At 48.4% G+C, this 17,525-nt stretch overlaps 1 protein-coding gene across 1 annotated transcript in view; it reads right to left on the minus strand.

Moving 5' to 3' along the window:
• Positions 1–3,578: 3,578 nt before the first annotated feature.
• LAG3 (lymphocyte activating 3) overlaps positions 3,579–17,525 on the minus strand; it is a 78,655-nt gene continuing 64,708 nt past the window's right edge. Inside the window, exons 7-8 of the mRNA XM_078650412.1 lie at positions 12,474–12,595; positions 3,579–4,271 (exon numbers count right to left, since the gene is read on the minus strand). Coding sequence (XP_078506538.1) covers positions 4,188–4,271; positions 12,474–12,595 — 206 coding nt within the window. The 3' untranslated portion in view covers positions 3,579–4,187. The remainder of the gene's footprint in view (positions 4,272–12,473; positions 12,596–17,525) is intronic.

The raw sequence follows: 17,525 nt of genomic DNA on the forward strand, positions 1-17,525 counted from the left end.
CACTCTGATATATCTGTTCCTTCCTGACAGGAAACACCCAGTCAGTTAGCCTGGCACCATACACTTTGGACACCTACGACTTTATCTGCGGTGTTCCACAAGATGACTGGCAACTCATTCTCTTCTTCAAGGACAAGACACACCCAGTACCCGGATCAAGTTCAGTGCCTGCATGAGTGAAATCACCCACTGGATGAGGAGGACCAATTGTCTGAAGCTGAACACTGACAAAACTGAATTTGTGATCTTCGGGAAGAGCACGACACTGAGGGACCCCAGATCGTGGGATTGAACCAACACCCACCCCCACAACCCACACCAAGAATCTCAGAGTCGTCATTGACAGCAAACGCGACATGACGACCCAAGTCAATGCCGTCACCGCCTCATGCTTCCATACCCTGAAGATGGTGAGGAAGATTTTCAAATGGCTCCCAATCAGCACCTAGAAAACCACCACACAGGCTTTTATCACAAGCAAGCTGGACTACAGAAACAAACTTTATGTCAGGATCCACAATAAACTCATCAGAATGCTGTAGACCACTCAGAATTTGGCGGCCAGAATCACTCTTAATCTCACACACAGCACTCACACCACACCTGAAGGTTTGCATACACAAATGAGCATAATTCAAGCTTCTCGTCCACACTTTCAAGGTTCTACATAACACTGACCCAGCATACCTCAACCATCACAACAGTGTCTCACAGACCTTCCAGACACCTTTAGCTTGTCTGGACTCCTACTTGCACACTTCCCATACTTATGAAAAACCAGATCCGTCAGTTGAACCTTCTCGTACATCGCGACTCAAGCATGGTCCGGCCTGCTGCTCCCCATAAGAGCCTTCTCCTCACTTCCTGAGTTCGGCATGAAGTTGAGACCTGGCTTTTCAAGTAGTCCCACTTTGCCCAAGGTTCAGCTAGACTCACGCCAGTTCGGCACCTGGATAACCTCCCGGGTGATAGTGCTCTCTATATGTTTGCAAAACATATAACATAACATAACATAACATAGCATAATATAAAATAACAACATAACATAAATTAACATAACATCTGCAGAGCATATGCTAAATGCTTAACATGGATTGAAAACTCAATTGGGCAACTTTTGATAGACACAAAACAAAGTTAGCAGTGTTCAGCTAAACGAATAAGAAAAGAGCAGTGGTAAATTTAGATAGGTTTTATGATTATCTCTTCTAGTTTGTGACTGATACCCACATTCTGCCTAGGCTCAGGTGAATGTTGAACAACAGGCATCCACATCTTTGGCTGGGATGCATTTCACTTTTTCAACCTACTTCACATATCTGCCCACCTTAGGCCAGCAACTACCAGAACAGAAGCCAAAGCTGCACAGAGGACTTGATTAGGAGAGAAGACGAGCTGTTCAGTCGAGGTCAGACTCGCCTCTGAATAGTTCTTGCAGCACCCATCTCCTTTCAATCTGCAGGGCAGGGACTGGACACAGGTGCCAGGGTCACGTGAGGCTTGGAACAGATGCGGACTTAGAGGTCAAGATTCCCTTTGAGGATTGAGAGTAGCTGGGCAGACTGAGGGTGGAGTCATAAGTGAAAGAAGGGATCCACCACATTAGGGTTTGTGGTTCAGGAGACAGAATACCTTTTTGTCAGCAAGCACATCCATGGGATAGGAACTGGAAGAAAATATGGATGGGGAAGACTGGGAATTTTGATCTATCGGCTGATGGACCAACACCAATAGCTGAATTATTTTGCCCTTCATTATGCCTTGTCTGTCTCACTCCAGGAAGAGGAAAACTGCTTTTAAAACATGGAAATAAGATTATTTCTCTGCCTGCTGCTTGAAAAATTCATTTGGTGAGAGAACTCTGAAGCTCTGACTTAAATCTCCAGGACCTTTCTCAGTTGTTAGTGTTGCTAGCCGCTTGGTGACTCCGATGTTGGGGGCTAGCAACAACCACTATCAGTAAGTCCATAAAAAGAAAAAGTTATCATCTGCTAAAAAGCTATTTGAGTAACAGCTTTTTATCCTGTATATAAACAGTTTAAGCACCTATTTGATCCCTAACTCTGTGGCTACCCTAAGGATCGCAAGCATGTAGGTGCCCGTGCTGATGACGCGGTCCTTGTAGCACGTACTCCTAATGCTCTGAGATTACTGGTGGACCGTTTTGTACTTTTTTTGAGTAATCTTGATTTCGTGACTAACTATGGTAAGTCACACATTATGGGATGTGGAACTGGTAAATCTAGGGTAACCAGATTCAATGTCAGTGGCCAGGTTCTTACCAGTGTTGGAGATTTTTATTATTTAGGCGTAATTTTGAGCTGTTTAGGAACTTGGCCCTCTCAGCTTAACAGCTCCTGTCTTAAACTCAGTTTGACAAGACCGGGAAGCAATGGGACTTTTTCTCCTTTGTTGAAAGTGTACCACTCCCAGTGTGTTTCTACAGCCATACATGGAGCAGGGATTTAGGGCCTTCACAACAGTTCCTCTCTGCAGGTGGAGGAAAATCATGTTCTCCGCAGAATTCTGCAATTACCACTGTCCACACCAAGTTTCGTCATCCATTCAGAGCTCAAACAGAGTTATATTGCAGATAAGGTCTAGGTAGACCCGCTATTGCTGTGGGTCGGTATATGGACTAACCTGGTAGCATCTTTGTGCAGGGACTTCATCTTGGATTGTCTCAGCCTGGATAAGAGTTATATCTGTAAATTACTAAACACCCTGTCCCTTCTGTTCAACGATCCCAGCAACATCAATAGGTCAGCCAAACTAAAGGTTAAAAGCGCCTTTTTTGAGCATTGTGAAGAAACTAGAATGAAAGCCGAACTATCTAAACGTATTGTGCAGACTTATTTTTGATTTTTTGCTACAGTGGAACCTGTTTTATATTTAACCTCATATCTCTGTTGATGGGAGAGATCGCTTCTATTCATTTCTAGAACAGGAACCATACATTAGCTATTGCGTTTTATAAAGGTATTTAATACAGATGCGAATTACGTATCATTTGCCATTATACGGCACTTTACCTTTTTCTGTTGTCTGTACAGACTTTCTAGAAAGCACTTTTTGAAGCCTCTACTAATAAAGTTAGGGCACCATCGGTGTACAGAAGCCCTGTTTCATTTGCAGTTCTTTTGATGTATGTTTTAGTATGACTTATTTTTTTAAATCTGCTATTAGAACTAGAAACTCTATGGAGGAGAGCTTTTATTAAGGGTATACAATGATATGAACCATGAACTGTCTTAACATGTGTGTTTTTACTGTCAAATAATTGTTCACAATGTTTTATTTATATTGTTTTACGTATTTATCTTGTATTTTCTTTCATGACCTTAGTGAAGTCGAATAAAGATTCTTTGAGTTGAATTGAGCGCATCAGCCAACACTTGGCCTGTTAAACATTCCTGATCCACCTTGTTAACCCAGGAAACATTGAATAGAAATATATGGGAACAAGTGACATAATAAAAAACACCACGTTGTATGAGGAAAGGGACGAAACATCTGAAATTTACTTTACTCCCTCTGATAAATAAAAATAATAAAAAGACAGCCAAGACATATGAATAAAATAGTTATGAAATATATTAAATATGCACATTGTATTTCAAATGAGCTTTATAAGCAAAGCGGAGAACCCAGCTTCAGAGCCTGGCTGTGTTGGGTCTCCTTATTACATTAAAAAGTCCTCCATCCCGAGTGAGTTATTAGCCCCTCACATTATACTTTAAAAGCTTCCCATTTATAATCATAACTAGGAAACAACTCTAGCAGATGCCAGCAGTACTTTGTATGCAGTCCAGAAAAGGCCAGAGAGGACGGCAGGGCCCCTTAATCTTTCTGGTACTGGTACGGAACAGTCTCATAGGAGGAAGGCTAGATTGGTTGGAGCCTCCACTAACAGAGGAAGCAAACAATTGTGTGTGGTACTCTTCAGACTCATGGAAGCCGCCGAACATCCAGTGAACCCGCAGAGGATGCTGAGGGAGTCCTTCCAAGGAGGCAGGCACTGCTAAGCTTCATCTTATGTGGAAGGAATAAAAAATGTCAGAGTAGAAGATACTCCATTTGTGGCGGACGTTAGGGTGGTCTTGAACACGAGTTCGGTAGGCTCAACGCTTGCAATCAGCAGTGGATGCTGCTTGCTGGTCCTTCCTCAAACTGTTTGCTTGTATTTTTCACCATGAGGGCTCCTCTGGTTTAGAAGGGGTCAGGGAGCGATCTAGTTCCTTCTCCAAAGCAGCAAAGTGTGACAGCCGCCGCTGGAAAGAAAAGAAAACAACTGTGAATTGGAGGAGAGGTGTGTATGTATATATGCCGAAGAGTGTTCGGACTTCGGCAATGGGAAACAGAAAGACACAGGTTGGTGGGTCCAAGGGCAGGCAGCTGAGTTAGGAAAAAGGCACAGATGGAGAGATGGAGTATGGAAGAAAGACAGTGACCTACCATGAGCAGATGGACACAATACCAAAGAACACCTGAGGGACAGATACAGTCCTTTCTTGGATACAGACACTCAGGCATCCAAAGGAGACAGACACTCAGTCCACCGCAGGAGGCAGATAATCAGCCCCTTTAGAATACTCAGTCTTCTGTAGGGAACAGACACTCAGACCTTAAGAGGAGACAGACAGGCACTCAGCCATCCACAGAAGACAGACACTCAGCCCTTTTTATGATACAGAAATACAGCCCTCTGTAGAAGACAGACACTCAGTATTCTGCAGGGGACAGACACTCAGGCATCTGGAGACAGACACCCAATATTCTGTATAGGACCAACACTCATGCCATGGTGCAAGGATACCTGCATTTAAGTAGTATTGTTTTTGTGCAGGAAGGGAGACATTCCTGCACGAAAACAGTCCCATGAGGCATTTTCTTCTTTCTATGTGTAGTGCAGAATGAAGCACACATAGAAAGAGGAAAAACAACGAGAAATAAAGACATTTCTCCTCCTTAGGCTTCACCTGGGGAGGCATAACATTTTGACACATTCACAGATTTACCACTAATGGTAAAACTGGGACTGCACCAAAATCCATGGGTGGATGTGCGGGAACACTCACGGTCCACCCATGGAACGCCTCCCTGGGGCAGAGAAACACAAGGCAGCGATTTGAGCTGCCCTGCGTTACTCCAGATTTATCGAGTCATGCAGGGACACGCAAGGCCTGGTCAAGGTCTAAATCTGACTTTACTGTTAGTGCAAGGCCAATGCAACACTAGGGTAAACTTGGCCCAAAGTCTCCCGTCCCCAGTAAGGCAGACACAACACCCACCTAGGAAGAGGCAAACACTCATCTCTCAACAGCGAAATACACACCCTTCCAGAGTGAGAGAGAAAGAACAGGACACTCACCCTTCCAGAGTAAGAGAGAAAGAACAGGACACTCACCCTTCCAGAGTGAGAGAGAAGAAACAGGACACTCACCCATCCAGAGTGAGAGAGAAAAAACACGACTCTCACCTTTCCAGAGTGAGAGAGAAAGAACAGGGCACTCACCCACCTAGGAAGAGGCAAACACTCACCTCTCAACAGCGAGATGCACAACCTTCCAGAGTGAGAGAGAAAGAACAGGGCACTCACCCTTCCAGAATGAGAGAGAAGAAACAGGACACTCACCCTTCCAGAGTGAGAGAGAAAGAACAGGGCACTCACCCTTCCAGAATGAGAGAGAAGAAACAGGACACTCACCCTTCCAGAGCGAGAGAGAACGAACAGGACACTCGCCCTTCCAGAATGAGAGAGAAGAAACATGACACTCACCCTTCCAGAGTCAGGGAGAAAGAACAGGACACTCACCCTTCTAAAGTGAGAAAGAAAGAACAGGACACTCACCCTTCCAGACTGAGAGGGAAAGAACAGGACACTCACCTTTCCAGAGTCAGAGAGAAAGAACAGGACACTCACCCTTCCAGAGTCAGAGAGAAAGAACAGGACACTCACCCTTCCAGAGGGAGAGCGAACAAGACACTCACCCTTCCAGAGGGAGAGAGAACAAGACACTCACCCTTCCAGAATGAGAGAGAAAGAACAGAACACTCACCCTTCTAGAGTGAGAGAGAACAAGACACTCGCCCTTCTAGAGTGAGAAAGAAGGAACGGGACACTCACCCTTCCAGAATGAGAGAGAAAGAACAGGACACTCGCCCTTCCAGAGTGAGAAAGAAGGAACGGGACACTCACCCTTCCAGACTGAGAGGGAAAAAACAGGACACTCATCCTTCCAGAGTAAGAGGGAAAGAACAGGACACTCACCGCTCCAGAGTGAGGGAGAAAGAACAGGACACTCACCTTTCTAGAGTGAGAGAGAAGGAACAGGACACTCACCCTTTCAGAAAGAGAGAGAAGAAACAGGACACACACCCTTCCAGAGTGAGAGAGAACAAGACACTCACCTTTCTAGAGCGAAAAAGAAGGAACAGGACACTCACCCTTCCAGAGTGAGAAAGAACAGGACACTCACAATTCCAGACTGAGAGGGAAAGAACAGGACTCTCACCCTTCCAGAGTGAGAGAGAACAAGACACTCGCCCCTCTAGAGTGAGAAAGAAGGATCAGGACACTCACCCTTCCAGAGTGAGAGGGAAAGAACAGGACACTCACCCTTCCAGAGTGAGAAATAACAGGACACTCACCCTTTTAAAGTGAGAGAGAACAAGACACTCGCCCTTCTAGAGTGAGAAAGAAGGAACAGGACACTGAGCATTCCATACTGAGGGAAAGAACAAGACACTCGCCCATCCATAATGAGAGAGAAAAAACAGGACACTCACCCTTCTAGAGTGAGAGAGAACAAGACACTCGCCCTTCTAGAGTGAGAAAGAAGGAACAGGACACTCACCCTTCCAGAGTGAGAGAGAAAAAACAGGACACTCACAATTCGAGACTGAGAGGGAAAGAACAGGACACTCACCCTTCCAGAGTGAGAGAGAAAAAACAGGACACTCACAATTCGAGACTGAGAGGGAAAGAACAGGACACTCACCCTTACAGAATGAGAGAGAACAAGACACTCACCCTTCCAGAGTGAGAGAGAACAAGACACTCACCCTTCCAGAGTGAGAGAAGAAACAGTACACTCACCCTTCCAGAGTGAGAGAGAACATAACACTCACCGATCCAGAGTGAGAGAGGACAAGACACTAACCCTTCTAGAGTGAGAAAGAAGGAACAGGACACTCACTCTTCCAGAGTGAGAGACAAAAAACAGGACACTCACAATTCCAGACTGAGAGGGAAAGAACAGGACACTCAACCTTCGAGAGTGAGAGAGAAAGAACAGGACACTCACCCTTCCAGATTGAGAGAGAACAAGACACTCACCCTTCCAGAGTGAGAGGGAAAGAACAGGACACTCACCCTTCCAGAGTGAGAGAGAAAGAACAGGACACCCACCTTTCCAGAGTGAGAAAGAACAGGACACTCAACCTTCGAGAGTGAGAGAGAAAGAACAGGACACTCACCCTTCCAGATTGAGAGAGAACAAGACACTCGCCCTTCTAGAGTGAGAAAGAAGGAACAGGACACTCACCCTTCCAGAGTGAGAGAGAAAAAACAGGACACTCACAATTCGAGACTGAGAGGGAAAGAACAGGACACTCACCCTTCCAGAGTGAGAGAGAAAAAACAGGACACTCACATTCCGAGACTGAGAGGGAAAGAACAGGACACTCACCCTTACAGAATGAGAGAGAACAAGACACTCACCCTTCCAGAGTGAGAGAGAACAAGACACTCACCCTTCCAGAGTGAGAGAAGAAACAGTACACTCACCCTTCCAGAGTGAGAGAGAACATAACACTCACCCATCCAGAGTAAGAGAGGACAAGACACTAACCCTTCTAGAGTGAGAAAGAAGGAACAGGACACTCACTCTTCCAGAGTGAGAGACAAAAAACAGGACACTCACAATTCCAGACTGAGAAGGAAAGAACAGGACACTCAACCTTCGAGAGTGAGAGAGAAAGAACAGGACACTCACCCTTCCAGAGTGAGAGAGAACAAGACACTCACCCTTGTTATGTTATGTTATGTTATGTTATACAGTTTATTAAGCGCACAGCTGCCCCAGCAAAGGGGCGTCCCGGCGCTAGTCCCAAGTGAAGAAACATAGCTGAGGTAGAGAAAAAGACAGGGAGACACTATTTCTCCGGAAATAGATACGTTTTAATGGCTTTTCTGAATTGCAATGCATCTTTTATCTCCCGAGTTTGAGCAGGAAGTGAGTTCCAAAGCTTAGCCGCCAGAAACCGAAAGGAACGACCTCCTGCTCTACTGCGCTTAAACCGGGGTACAACCAACAGATTTTGTCCTGCCGACCACAGAGGCCGCGTGGGCATGTACAGATTAAGCAGTGGGCTCAGCAGTTTAGGAGTGGATAGTCTAATGATTTTAAAGGAGATACACAAAGTTTTAAACTGTATCTGCTGAGCCACAGGAAGCCAGTGAAGTTTCCGGATAGTGGCCGATGTTGGACTGAAACGTGGCAAGCCTATTAATGCTCTAGCAGCAGAATTTTGGATACGTTGAAGGCGGGTAATTTCTTCCTTATTATCGCCAATAAGTAGAGAGCTGGCATAATCCAGCCTTGAAAGTACCGTCGACTGAACAATTAATTGTCTGGTGGCGGGGTCGAAGAATTTCAAAACTGGCTTAAGGCTGCGTAAAATGCCAAAACACGTGGCAGCAACCTTTTTTGCATGGGCAGAGAAACTGAGCTCTGAATCTAGCCAGACTCCTAAATTCTTCACTTCATTCTTCGGTATCGGGGCTGTCCCCAGAGAGGATGGCCACCAATGGTCGCCCCACAGGCCCACATTCCTACCAACCAACAGCACTTCCGTCTTAGCAGCATTTAATTGGAGACAGTTAGCTGTCATCCAATTAGCAACTGCTGCCAGACCTGCTTTGAATCTATTGTGGTCCATGGTAAAGCCTTCCGTTAGGGCAACCACTAGCTGCGTGTCGTCAGCGTAGGAAACGATGTTAAGACCCCATGTTTTAGCGACCGCAGCCAGTGGTTGAACATAAAGATTGAACAGGGTGGGGCTTAAGGCTGAGCCCTGGGGAACACCCTGCTCGATCAAACGCGCCCCAGAAAGAAAGGGAGGAGTGGAGACACGGAATGTTCTACCGGTCAGAAAAGAACGGAACCAAGCAAGAGCCCTATCCGTGATCCCAGCCTCTTCAAGACGGTGGAGAAGGATCGGGTGAGAGACAGTGTCAAAGGCGGCACTGAGATCCAGCAGGACCAGTGCCGCCATTTGACCACTGTCCATAGTGGAATGAAGGTGCTCAGTCACAGCCAGGAGCGCCGTCTCCGTGCTGTGACCGGACCGAAACCCATGTTGGGTGTCATCTAAAATCTCACCTGCACTCAGAACGCTGGTAAGAACTGAGTTCACATGAGACTCCGCAATCTTCGCCGCCCAAGGTAACAAAGATATGGGCATGAAGTTTTCTGGTTTTAGTGGGTCTAAAGTGGGTTTTTTAAGAATAGGTGACACCCAGGCCTGCTTCCACCTGGCTGGGACAGTAGCCGTAGCAAATGAGTTATTAACAAGGTTCAGTAGGGGAGGCAAGCAGTGAAGGGAAAGCTCTCGAAATTGGTCTGGTTTTAAAGGGTCTGCTGGGGAACCAGATTTAATCTGTCTAGTAAGCTTATCGAACTCTTCTCTAGATAGTTTGGGAATAGTTGACATCTTAGAAATTAAACCCGGTAGGGGACCAGGAACAGGGTTATCTTGTGGCACCGGGACAAAGGCATGATAAATGCCCCGAATTTTGTCCACAAAAAAGGTAGTCAGTTCTTCACATAGGACGTCCGAGATCGGGGTAGCATTATCCGATTTTTTCATGTTGAGCTCACTAAGAATTTTGAAGATAACTTTGGCAGGGATAGTACTGGCTTTTATTTCAGAGGCATAGAATTCTGCTTGCACCCTACAGATAGCTTTATGATAGGCCTTTAGCTCCTTCATATAGCTAATCTTTTTCTGTAGAGAGTAGTCCTTTCTCCAATCCCGCCCATGTCTTTTGCAATGAGTCTTTAGGGCGGCCAAGGTATCATTATACCAGGCATTGGTGTCTTTTGTACGTCCTTTAACCCATCTTGCTGGAATTAGAGTATCCAGCGCCCGGTTAAGCCAGGCACAAAAGGAATCATAGCCTGTCTCCATGTCCGAGAAAGAATCCAAAGGATCAAGATCCAGTAGAGCTTGAAACTCCTCCAGCCTGAATTTGAGCCAAGGTCTTTTGCGCATAGCCCTTTGACTTTTGCATGCAGTAGTGATAGCGACACATACGGACAACTCCACTAAAAAATGGTCTGTCCACGCTAACGGCTTAGGAGTGGCAGTTCTAGAAAGTTCTATATTAGTAAAGATGGGGTCCAGCACATGGCCTCCTATATGGGTAGGGCTTTTAACAAGTTGGAGAAGCTGGAAGGCCGCCAAGTCAGAAATTAGAGTACGCACACTCAGATCCTGGTCAGAATCAAAATGAAAATTAAGGTCACCCAATATATTAAAGTTGGCTGACCCCACCGCATAAGCTTGCACCACTTCCAAAAGAGATGTATTAAAACTCTGCATAGGTCCAGGGGGCCTATATATTAAAAGTCCAGTGAAGGTAAAATGGGTATTAACAGAGATGCTGAAGTGTGCACATTCACCCCCTTTCAAATCGATTTTCTCAAATGTGCAGGTGTAGCTGGATCTAGTGATTACGGCAATGCCGCCCCCTCTAGTAGTTCTGTTCACCAGCATAATCGAGTATTTAGGGGGTAGCGCTAAATTAGGAATGGTTGTAAGATCATCCCTCATCCAAGTTTCGATCAGAAAAAGAATATCCGGGGCTTCGTCAACTAAAAGGTCAAAAACCTCAGCATAATGCTTCGGTAATGACCTAACATTCAGCTGTAATATTTCCAACCATTGCTGGGCAGAAGAATTAACACAGGCGCCTATCATAGTAGGAGCTAAAAGAGTAAATTGGAAACAAGGACAGGTTGCCGGAACACTCAACGGATCGAGCGGACCCAGGCATTCTGTAACCTTAGCAGGACGCAGACCTAGCAGCTCCTCTTTAGAGTGGACTATATTACCTGGTGGATTAGGTCCAGCATCTCTGGCCGGAGGCGGCGGACTGGTGCGGACGGGCGCAGACGGGCTTACCTTTGGCGCGCCCGCCCGCTGCGCGGACGATGTCCAATACACATTTATAGGACGTAAGGAGGGCGGAAGGAAGTAAAACAACTAGTCCGCAGTTCTCAATGATCCCCCCCTAGATGGCGGCTTACCCCTGTCCAATCCGACGTCAGCACCTGATCGGCTGCGCTAGGATCAAAGGACGAGCTGAAGTGGGGCAAGACGAATGGAACCGCACCAGTGAAGGTACAGATTACAAATGCGCTGAACAGTCAGTAAGTTTTAAAACAACACAACATATGTAAATTTATAAACAGGCTAAAAACTTGCAAAGTTTGTTTAAAAAAGACGATAATAGTCCCTCAGTCTCCCGGCTTCCGCCTCAGGAGTACTACACAAAAGAATTCCAGAGTGAGAGAGAACAAGACACTCACCCTTCCAGAGTGGGAGAGAAAGAACAGGACACTCACTCTTCCAGAGTGAGAGACAAAAAACACAACACTCACAATTCCAGACTGAGAGGGAAAGAACAGGACACTCAACCATCGAGAGTGAGAGAGAAAAAACAGTACACTCACCCATCCAGAGTGAGAGAGAACAGGACACTCACCCTTCCAGAGTGAGAGAGAACAAGACACTCACCCTTCCAGGGTGAGAGAGAACAAGACACTCACCCTTCCAGAGTGGGAGAGAAAGACCAGGACACTCACTCTTCCAGAGTGAGAGACAAAAAACAGGACACTCACAATTCCAGACTGAAAGGGAAAGAACAGGACACTCAACCTTCCAGAGTGAGAGAGAAAGAACAGGACACTCAACCTTCCAGAGTGAGAGAGAAAGAACAGGACACTCATGCTTCCAGAGTGAGAGAGAACAGGACACTCATCCTTCCAGAGTGAGAGAGAACAAGACACTCTTCCAGAGTGAGAGAGAAAGAACAGGACACTCACCCTGCCAGACGGAGAGGGAAAGAACAGGACACTCATGCTTCCAGAGTGAGAGAGAACAGGACACTCATCCTTCCAGAGTGAGAGAGAACAAGACACTCTTCCAGAGTGAGAGAGAAAGAACAGGACACTCACCCTGCCAGACGGAGAGGGAAAGAACAGGACACTCATGCTTCCAGAGTGAGAGAGAACAGGACACTCATGCTTCCAGAGTGAGAGAGAACAGGACACTCATGCTTCCAGAGTGAGAGAGAACAGGACACTCATGCTTCCAGAGTGAGAGAGAACAGGACACTCATGCTTCCAGAGTGAGAGAGAACAGGACACTCACCCTTCCAGAGTGAGAGAGAACAAGACACTCACCCTTCGGTTGCGCAGTGCGAGGATGGTGAGGGCGATGAGCACGAGAAGGATCAATATAAGAAGGGCGACTGCGAAGGAGATCTTCCCGCCCAGTGCAAAGACCGGTCCCGCGTACTGAGCACCTGAGAGTGGGGGAGGAGGGAGAAGAGGTGGTGAAAGGGCAAGATTGGGCAGGGTATATATAAAGAACAGATGTGGGGAGGGAGCAGGAAAGGGGAATGCGAAAGACAGAGTGTGAGAGGGACAGTGAGATGGGAAAGGCGAGGAAGAGAGAAAGAAAGAGACAGGGAGGAACAGAGAGAGAGAGATAGGGGGAGAAAGAGAGACTGTTATTTATCTCAATGCTCCATAAATGTAAACAGTGAAAAATGAAAACCAACACAAGCTACAGTGGTTATTTGAGCTACGTCCTGTAACAAAGAGTTACATCTTCACAGTGAGGAGAACAACAAACTTTGTGCAGTGGCAAATGGAGGGTGAGAGAGAAAGTACAGCCACAGGTCGACCTTCTGCGCAGGGGGAGGGGCAAGATGTGCAAACAGACTGGTCACAAACTGCGCACCGACTTTGCGCAAGCACTCGTTAATGTTGCAATGTGTTGTATTTGTATAGCGCGAACAGTAACCCGGAGGCATCCCGGCGCTTGTACTCCTACCACAAGGGAACCCCTCCTGGCTTTTCCTTGTGAGGTGTCCACTCCTGGGCATCCCATGGTGAAACCAGGCATCCCTTGTGCATCGGGGGCCGTTGTGGAGACTAAGCAAGCTATTGCCCAGAGTTGCAGCGTGGGGCCCATGCTTAGATTCGGCACTGAGGCGAGAATATCCGGTCAGAGGAAATTAAGCCCGATCCCGCCGAGGCGGGAATCGAACCCTGGTCCCTGGCCAGCGTTCTGCATCAAGGTCTGCCGCTCTAACCATTGAGCCACACTTCTCCACCTCTGAGACCTCTGCACCTATAGGCTGGAAGCTGGAGGTCACAGAATGACCTGCCTCACAAATATTAATTGGGCGGGTGGCTAGTTGCAACCCCTGTGATTATCTACAAACAATAGAGTAGTGGCCTCATAGAACAGCGGTCCATCATGCCTGTGCTTTATTCCCAAATGGGAATGTGTTTTTTCTTTAAACAGCCCGTGTCCATAAAAGAACCGGAGCTGCTTTAAAAAAGAACTTGGGGGCATATCATCAAGGGCAGTATCGCCACTTTAGCGGCACTTTTTGCCTCTAAAGCGGCGATAATTTTAACGCCCTATCAGCATGGACACGTTAGCGTGTGTTTCCATGCCTTTTCTCCATTTCGCTGAACGCCCAGCGTTGCATTTCTAATGAGATGCAAAGTGGGCGTTCCTCCCCATAATAACGTGAGAAATGCCGCTAACCAACATTTCCCCAATCAACTAGCTGCCAGCTAACCTGCACAGCGATGAGAAAAGTAGCACTAACCGCGATTATCGCTACTTTTCTTACGCCTGCTTTCAGTCTGACTTAGCCATTATATCCAATGGAAGGTGTATATTATGGCTAAGTCCGCCCTATCATCAAGCTATCGCCTCAGCATGTGCGATTATCGCTGGATTTCCAGCGAGAATCGCACATTTAGCAACTATCGCTTGGATTTTTATCGCTTTGGAGATAAGCGTCGCTGATAGCACGCTATCTCAGCGATAAAATCCAGCGATAGCCGTCGATAATTATCCTTGCGCTAAGCGCGCTTAGCGATATTTATCGCCGGCTGTTGCTGATATGCCCCTTGTTTGGGACAATATCAGGGGGAGTAGGCAGTGGTCCAGCCGACAGCTGATTGGTTCCTGAGGTGCCATGTGAAACGATTACCAGAGGGGGAGCTGTCCCACAAGGGCAGCGTCCCCATTTGGAATGTATGACCCTTTCATGTGAGCAGCTGGTAACATTTCAGTGGTATGTGGCCAAAATTTCAGATCCATCTTATTTCGAATCGCAAATAGGAGGGTACGCCCCAAACAATCAATCAATCAATCAATCAATCAAAGATATTTATAGAGCGCACTACTTACCCGGAGGGTCTCAAGGCGCTTGGGGGGGGGGGGTGCTGCTACTGCTCGAACAGCCAGGTCTTGAGCTTCTTCCTGAAGGAGAGGTGGTCTTGGGTCAGGCGCAGGTCGGACGGGAGGGAGTTCCAGGTCTTGGCGGCCAGGTAGGAGAAGGACCTTCCTCCTGTTGTCGCTCTTCGGATGCGGCGGACGGCGGCGAGGGCGTGGTTGGTCGATCGGAGGTGGCGTTTGGGAGCGTAGAAGTTGAGGCGGTTGTTGAGGTAGCTCGGGCCTTGGTCGTGTAGGGCTTTGTGTGCGTGGGTGAGGAGACGGAAGGTGATTCTCTTGTTGACGGGGAGCCAGTGCAGGTCTCTTAGATGTCCGGAGATGTGGCTGCGACGGGGGATGTCGAGGATGAGTCTGGCTGAGGCGTTCTGGATCCGCTGGAGTCTCTTCTGGAGCTTGGCGGTGGTTCCGGCGTAGAGGGCGTTGCCGTAGTCCAGTCGGCTGGTAACGAGGGCCTGGGTGACCGTCTTCCTGGTCTCAGTGGGGATCCACCGGAAGATCTTCTGTAGCATGCGCAGGATGTGAAAACAGGATGCGGAGACGGCGTTGACTTGTCTGGTCATGGAGAGGGAGGAGTCCAGGATGAAGCCCAGGTTGCGTGCGTGGTCCGTCGGTTTGGGTGCGGTGCCCAGGGCGGGGGGCCACCAGGAGTCGTCCCAGGGGGAGGGCGAGGAGCCCAGGATGAGGACTTTCGTCTTGTCTGAGTTCAGTTTCAGGCGGCTGGTTGTCATCCACTCGGCTACGTCTTTCATCCCTTCGTGAAGGTTGGCTCTGGCGGTGGCGGGGTCGTTGGTGAGGGAGAGAATCAGCTGTGTGTCGTCAGCGTAGGAGATGATGTTGAGGTTGTGTTGGCGTGCGATGGCCGCGAGGGGGCTCATGTAGACGTTGAAGAGGGTGGGGCTCAGCGAGGATCCTTGAGGGACGCCGCAGATGACTCCAGTGGCCTCCGACTTGTACTGATAGGCGTCAATCCCAAGCCCCGCCCCCTTCGTACATTATGCTTATGAGTTAGCGGAATGTGTCTAACTAATTACTTACATTTACGCATTTACGTTTATGTTCTCATTATGCAGTTATTCATTTATGCGTGTGATATTGTTTGCAGTGTTCTTAGCTTAGCATGTGTGCCACCATTTTGGATTATTCTCTCTGCGTGCAAACTGTACTTGCTCATTCCCCCTCCCGTAGGAATAGGAGTAATTCCTCGTGTCAGCATATATGCATTTCTTGGTTTACTGTAGCTGAAACTCCTGCTAGCGAAACTCCTTATCAGGCCGTTCTCATGCGCTGGGGATGTAGCGGCCTGGCTCTGTGTCCTTGGGAGATGATAACAAGTGTTGCTATTGCAGGTGCAGATGCCTCTTGTATGAGACCATTGTCCACATCCCTGGTGGACCAGTACTTTTCCATTATGGGCGTGTTTTACTCTGCCTTCTCGTAATATAATGTATCACCATGATGATGTGAGGCAGTCCTTCTCGGCACACTCTTAGGGGTGAGGTCGATATAGGGCCCTCTCATATGGGAGTTTGTGGCCTAATAAACTTGCTTTGTTTATTCTTCTCCACTGTCCGGCTGACTTATTTTGGGTAACTATAGGTGAGTGAGGTAAGTCACTCAGGTGGTATTTTGGCCACGCTTATCAGTACGGTGGTAGGCGGACTCTCTGTGTTCTTCCGTCGAGGAAGGAGATGATCCATTCCAGTGCCTTCTCATGGATTCCGACGTTGCTGAAGCGCTGCACTAGGGTGCGGTGGCAGACAGTGTCGAATGCCGCGGAGAGGTCTAGGAGGATGAGGGCTGCTGTTTCTCCGTTGTCCATCAGGGTTCGGATGTCATCGGTGGCAGCGATGAGGGCGGTCTCGGTGCTGTGGTTGGCTCGGAAGCCAGACTGTGAGGGGTCGAGGGATCCGTTCGTCTCGAGGAAGGCGGCCAGCTGTTTGTTGACGTTCTTCTCGATGACTTTGACTGGAAACGGGAGGAGCGAGATGGGGCGGTAATTCTTGAGTTCGGTGGGGTCCGCTGTAGGTTTCTTGAGTAGGGCGCTGAGTTCGGCGTGCTTCCAGCTCTCCGGGAAGGTGGCGGTGTCGAAGGAGGTGTTGATGATGTCCCGCAGGTGGGGTGCGATGACAGTGTCGGCCTTGTTGAAGACGTGGTGAGGGCAGGGGTCTGTCGGAGATCCGGAGTGGATGGAGTTCATCGTGCGGATGGTGTCTTCGGTGCTGATCGGGGTCCAGGCGCAGAGGGTGGTGGTGGGGGGCGGTGGTTCGGTCGTGGCGTGCGTCGGTTGAGTGCTGAAGCTGTTGTGTATGTCCGCGATCTTGTTGTGGAAGTAGGAGGCGAGGGAGTTGCAGAGGTCTTGCGAAGGGGTGATGTCATTGTTTCCGGCGTTGGGGTTGGAGAGCTCTTTCACGATGTTGAAGAGTTCCTTGCAGTTGTGTGCGTTGTTGTCCAGCCGGTCCTTGAATGCAGTTTTCTTGGTGGCGCGGATCAGTTGGTGGTGCTTCCGGGTGGCAAGCTTGAGGGTGGTCATGTTGTCCGGGGTTGGTTCCCTTCTCCAAGCTTTCGCTAGGGCTCGGCAGTTCTTCTTGGAGCTCATGAGTTCGTCGGTGAACCATGGGGCCTTCTTGCTGCCGGGTCTGTTGGGCGGGGTCCTCAGTGGGGCGAGTTCATCCGCGCAGTTGCTGATCCACTTCGTGAGGTTGTCGGCGGCCTGGCTGGGGTTCGCTGAGCTGGCGGGAGGGTGCTGGCTCAGGGAAGCGGCGAGCTGGTCGGCTGTGATCTTGTTCCAGCTTCTTCGAGCAACCTGTTGCTGGTGGTGGTGGATCGTCGTTCTTTTGAAGGTGAAGTGGACGCAGCTGTGGTCCGTCCAGTGGAGTCCGGTGGTGTGGCTGAAGGTGATGTCTTTGCTGGATGAGAAGACGGCGTCGAGTGTGTGTCCGGCGAGGTGGGTGGGGGTGGACACCAGCTGCTTG

This window comes from Lissotriton helveticus, chromosome 7 (assembly GCF_964261635.1).
Source record: "Lissotriton helveticus chromosome 7, aLisHel1.1, whole genome shotgun sequence".
Classification (NCBI taxonomy): Eukaryota; Metazoa; Chordata; class Amphibia; order Caudata; family Salamandridae; genus Lissotriton; species Lissotriton helveticus.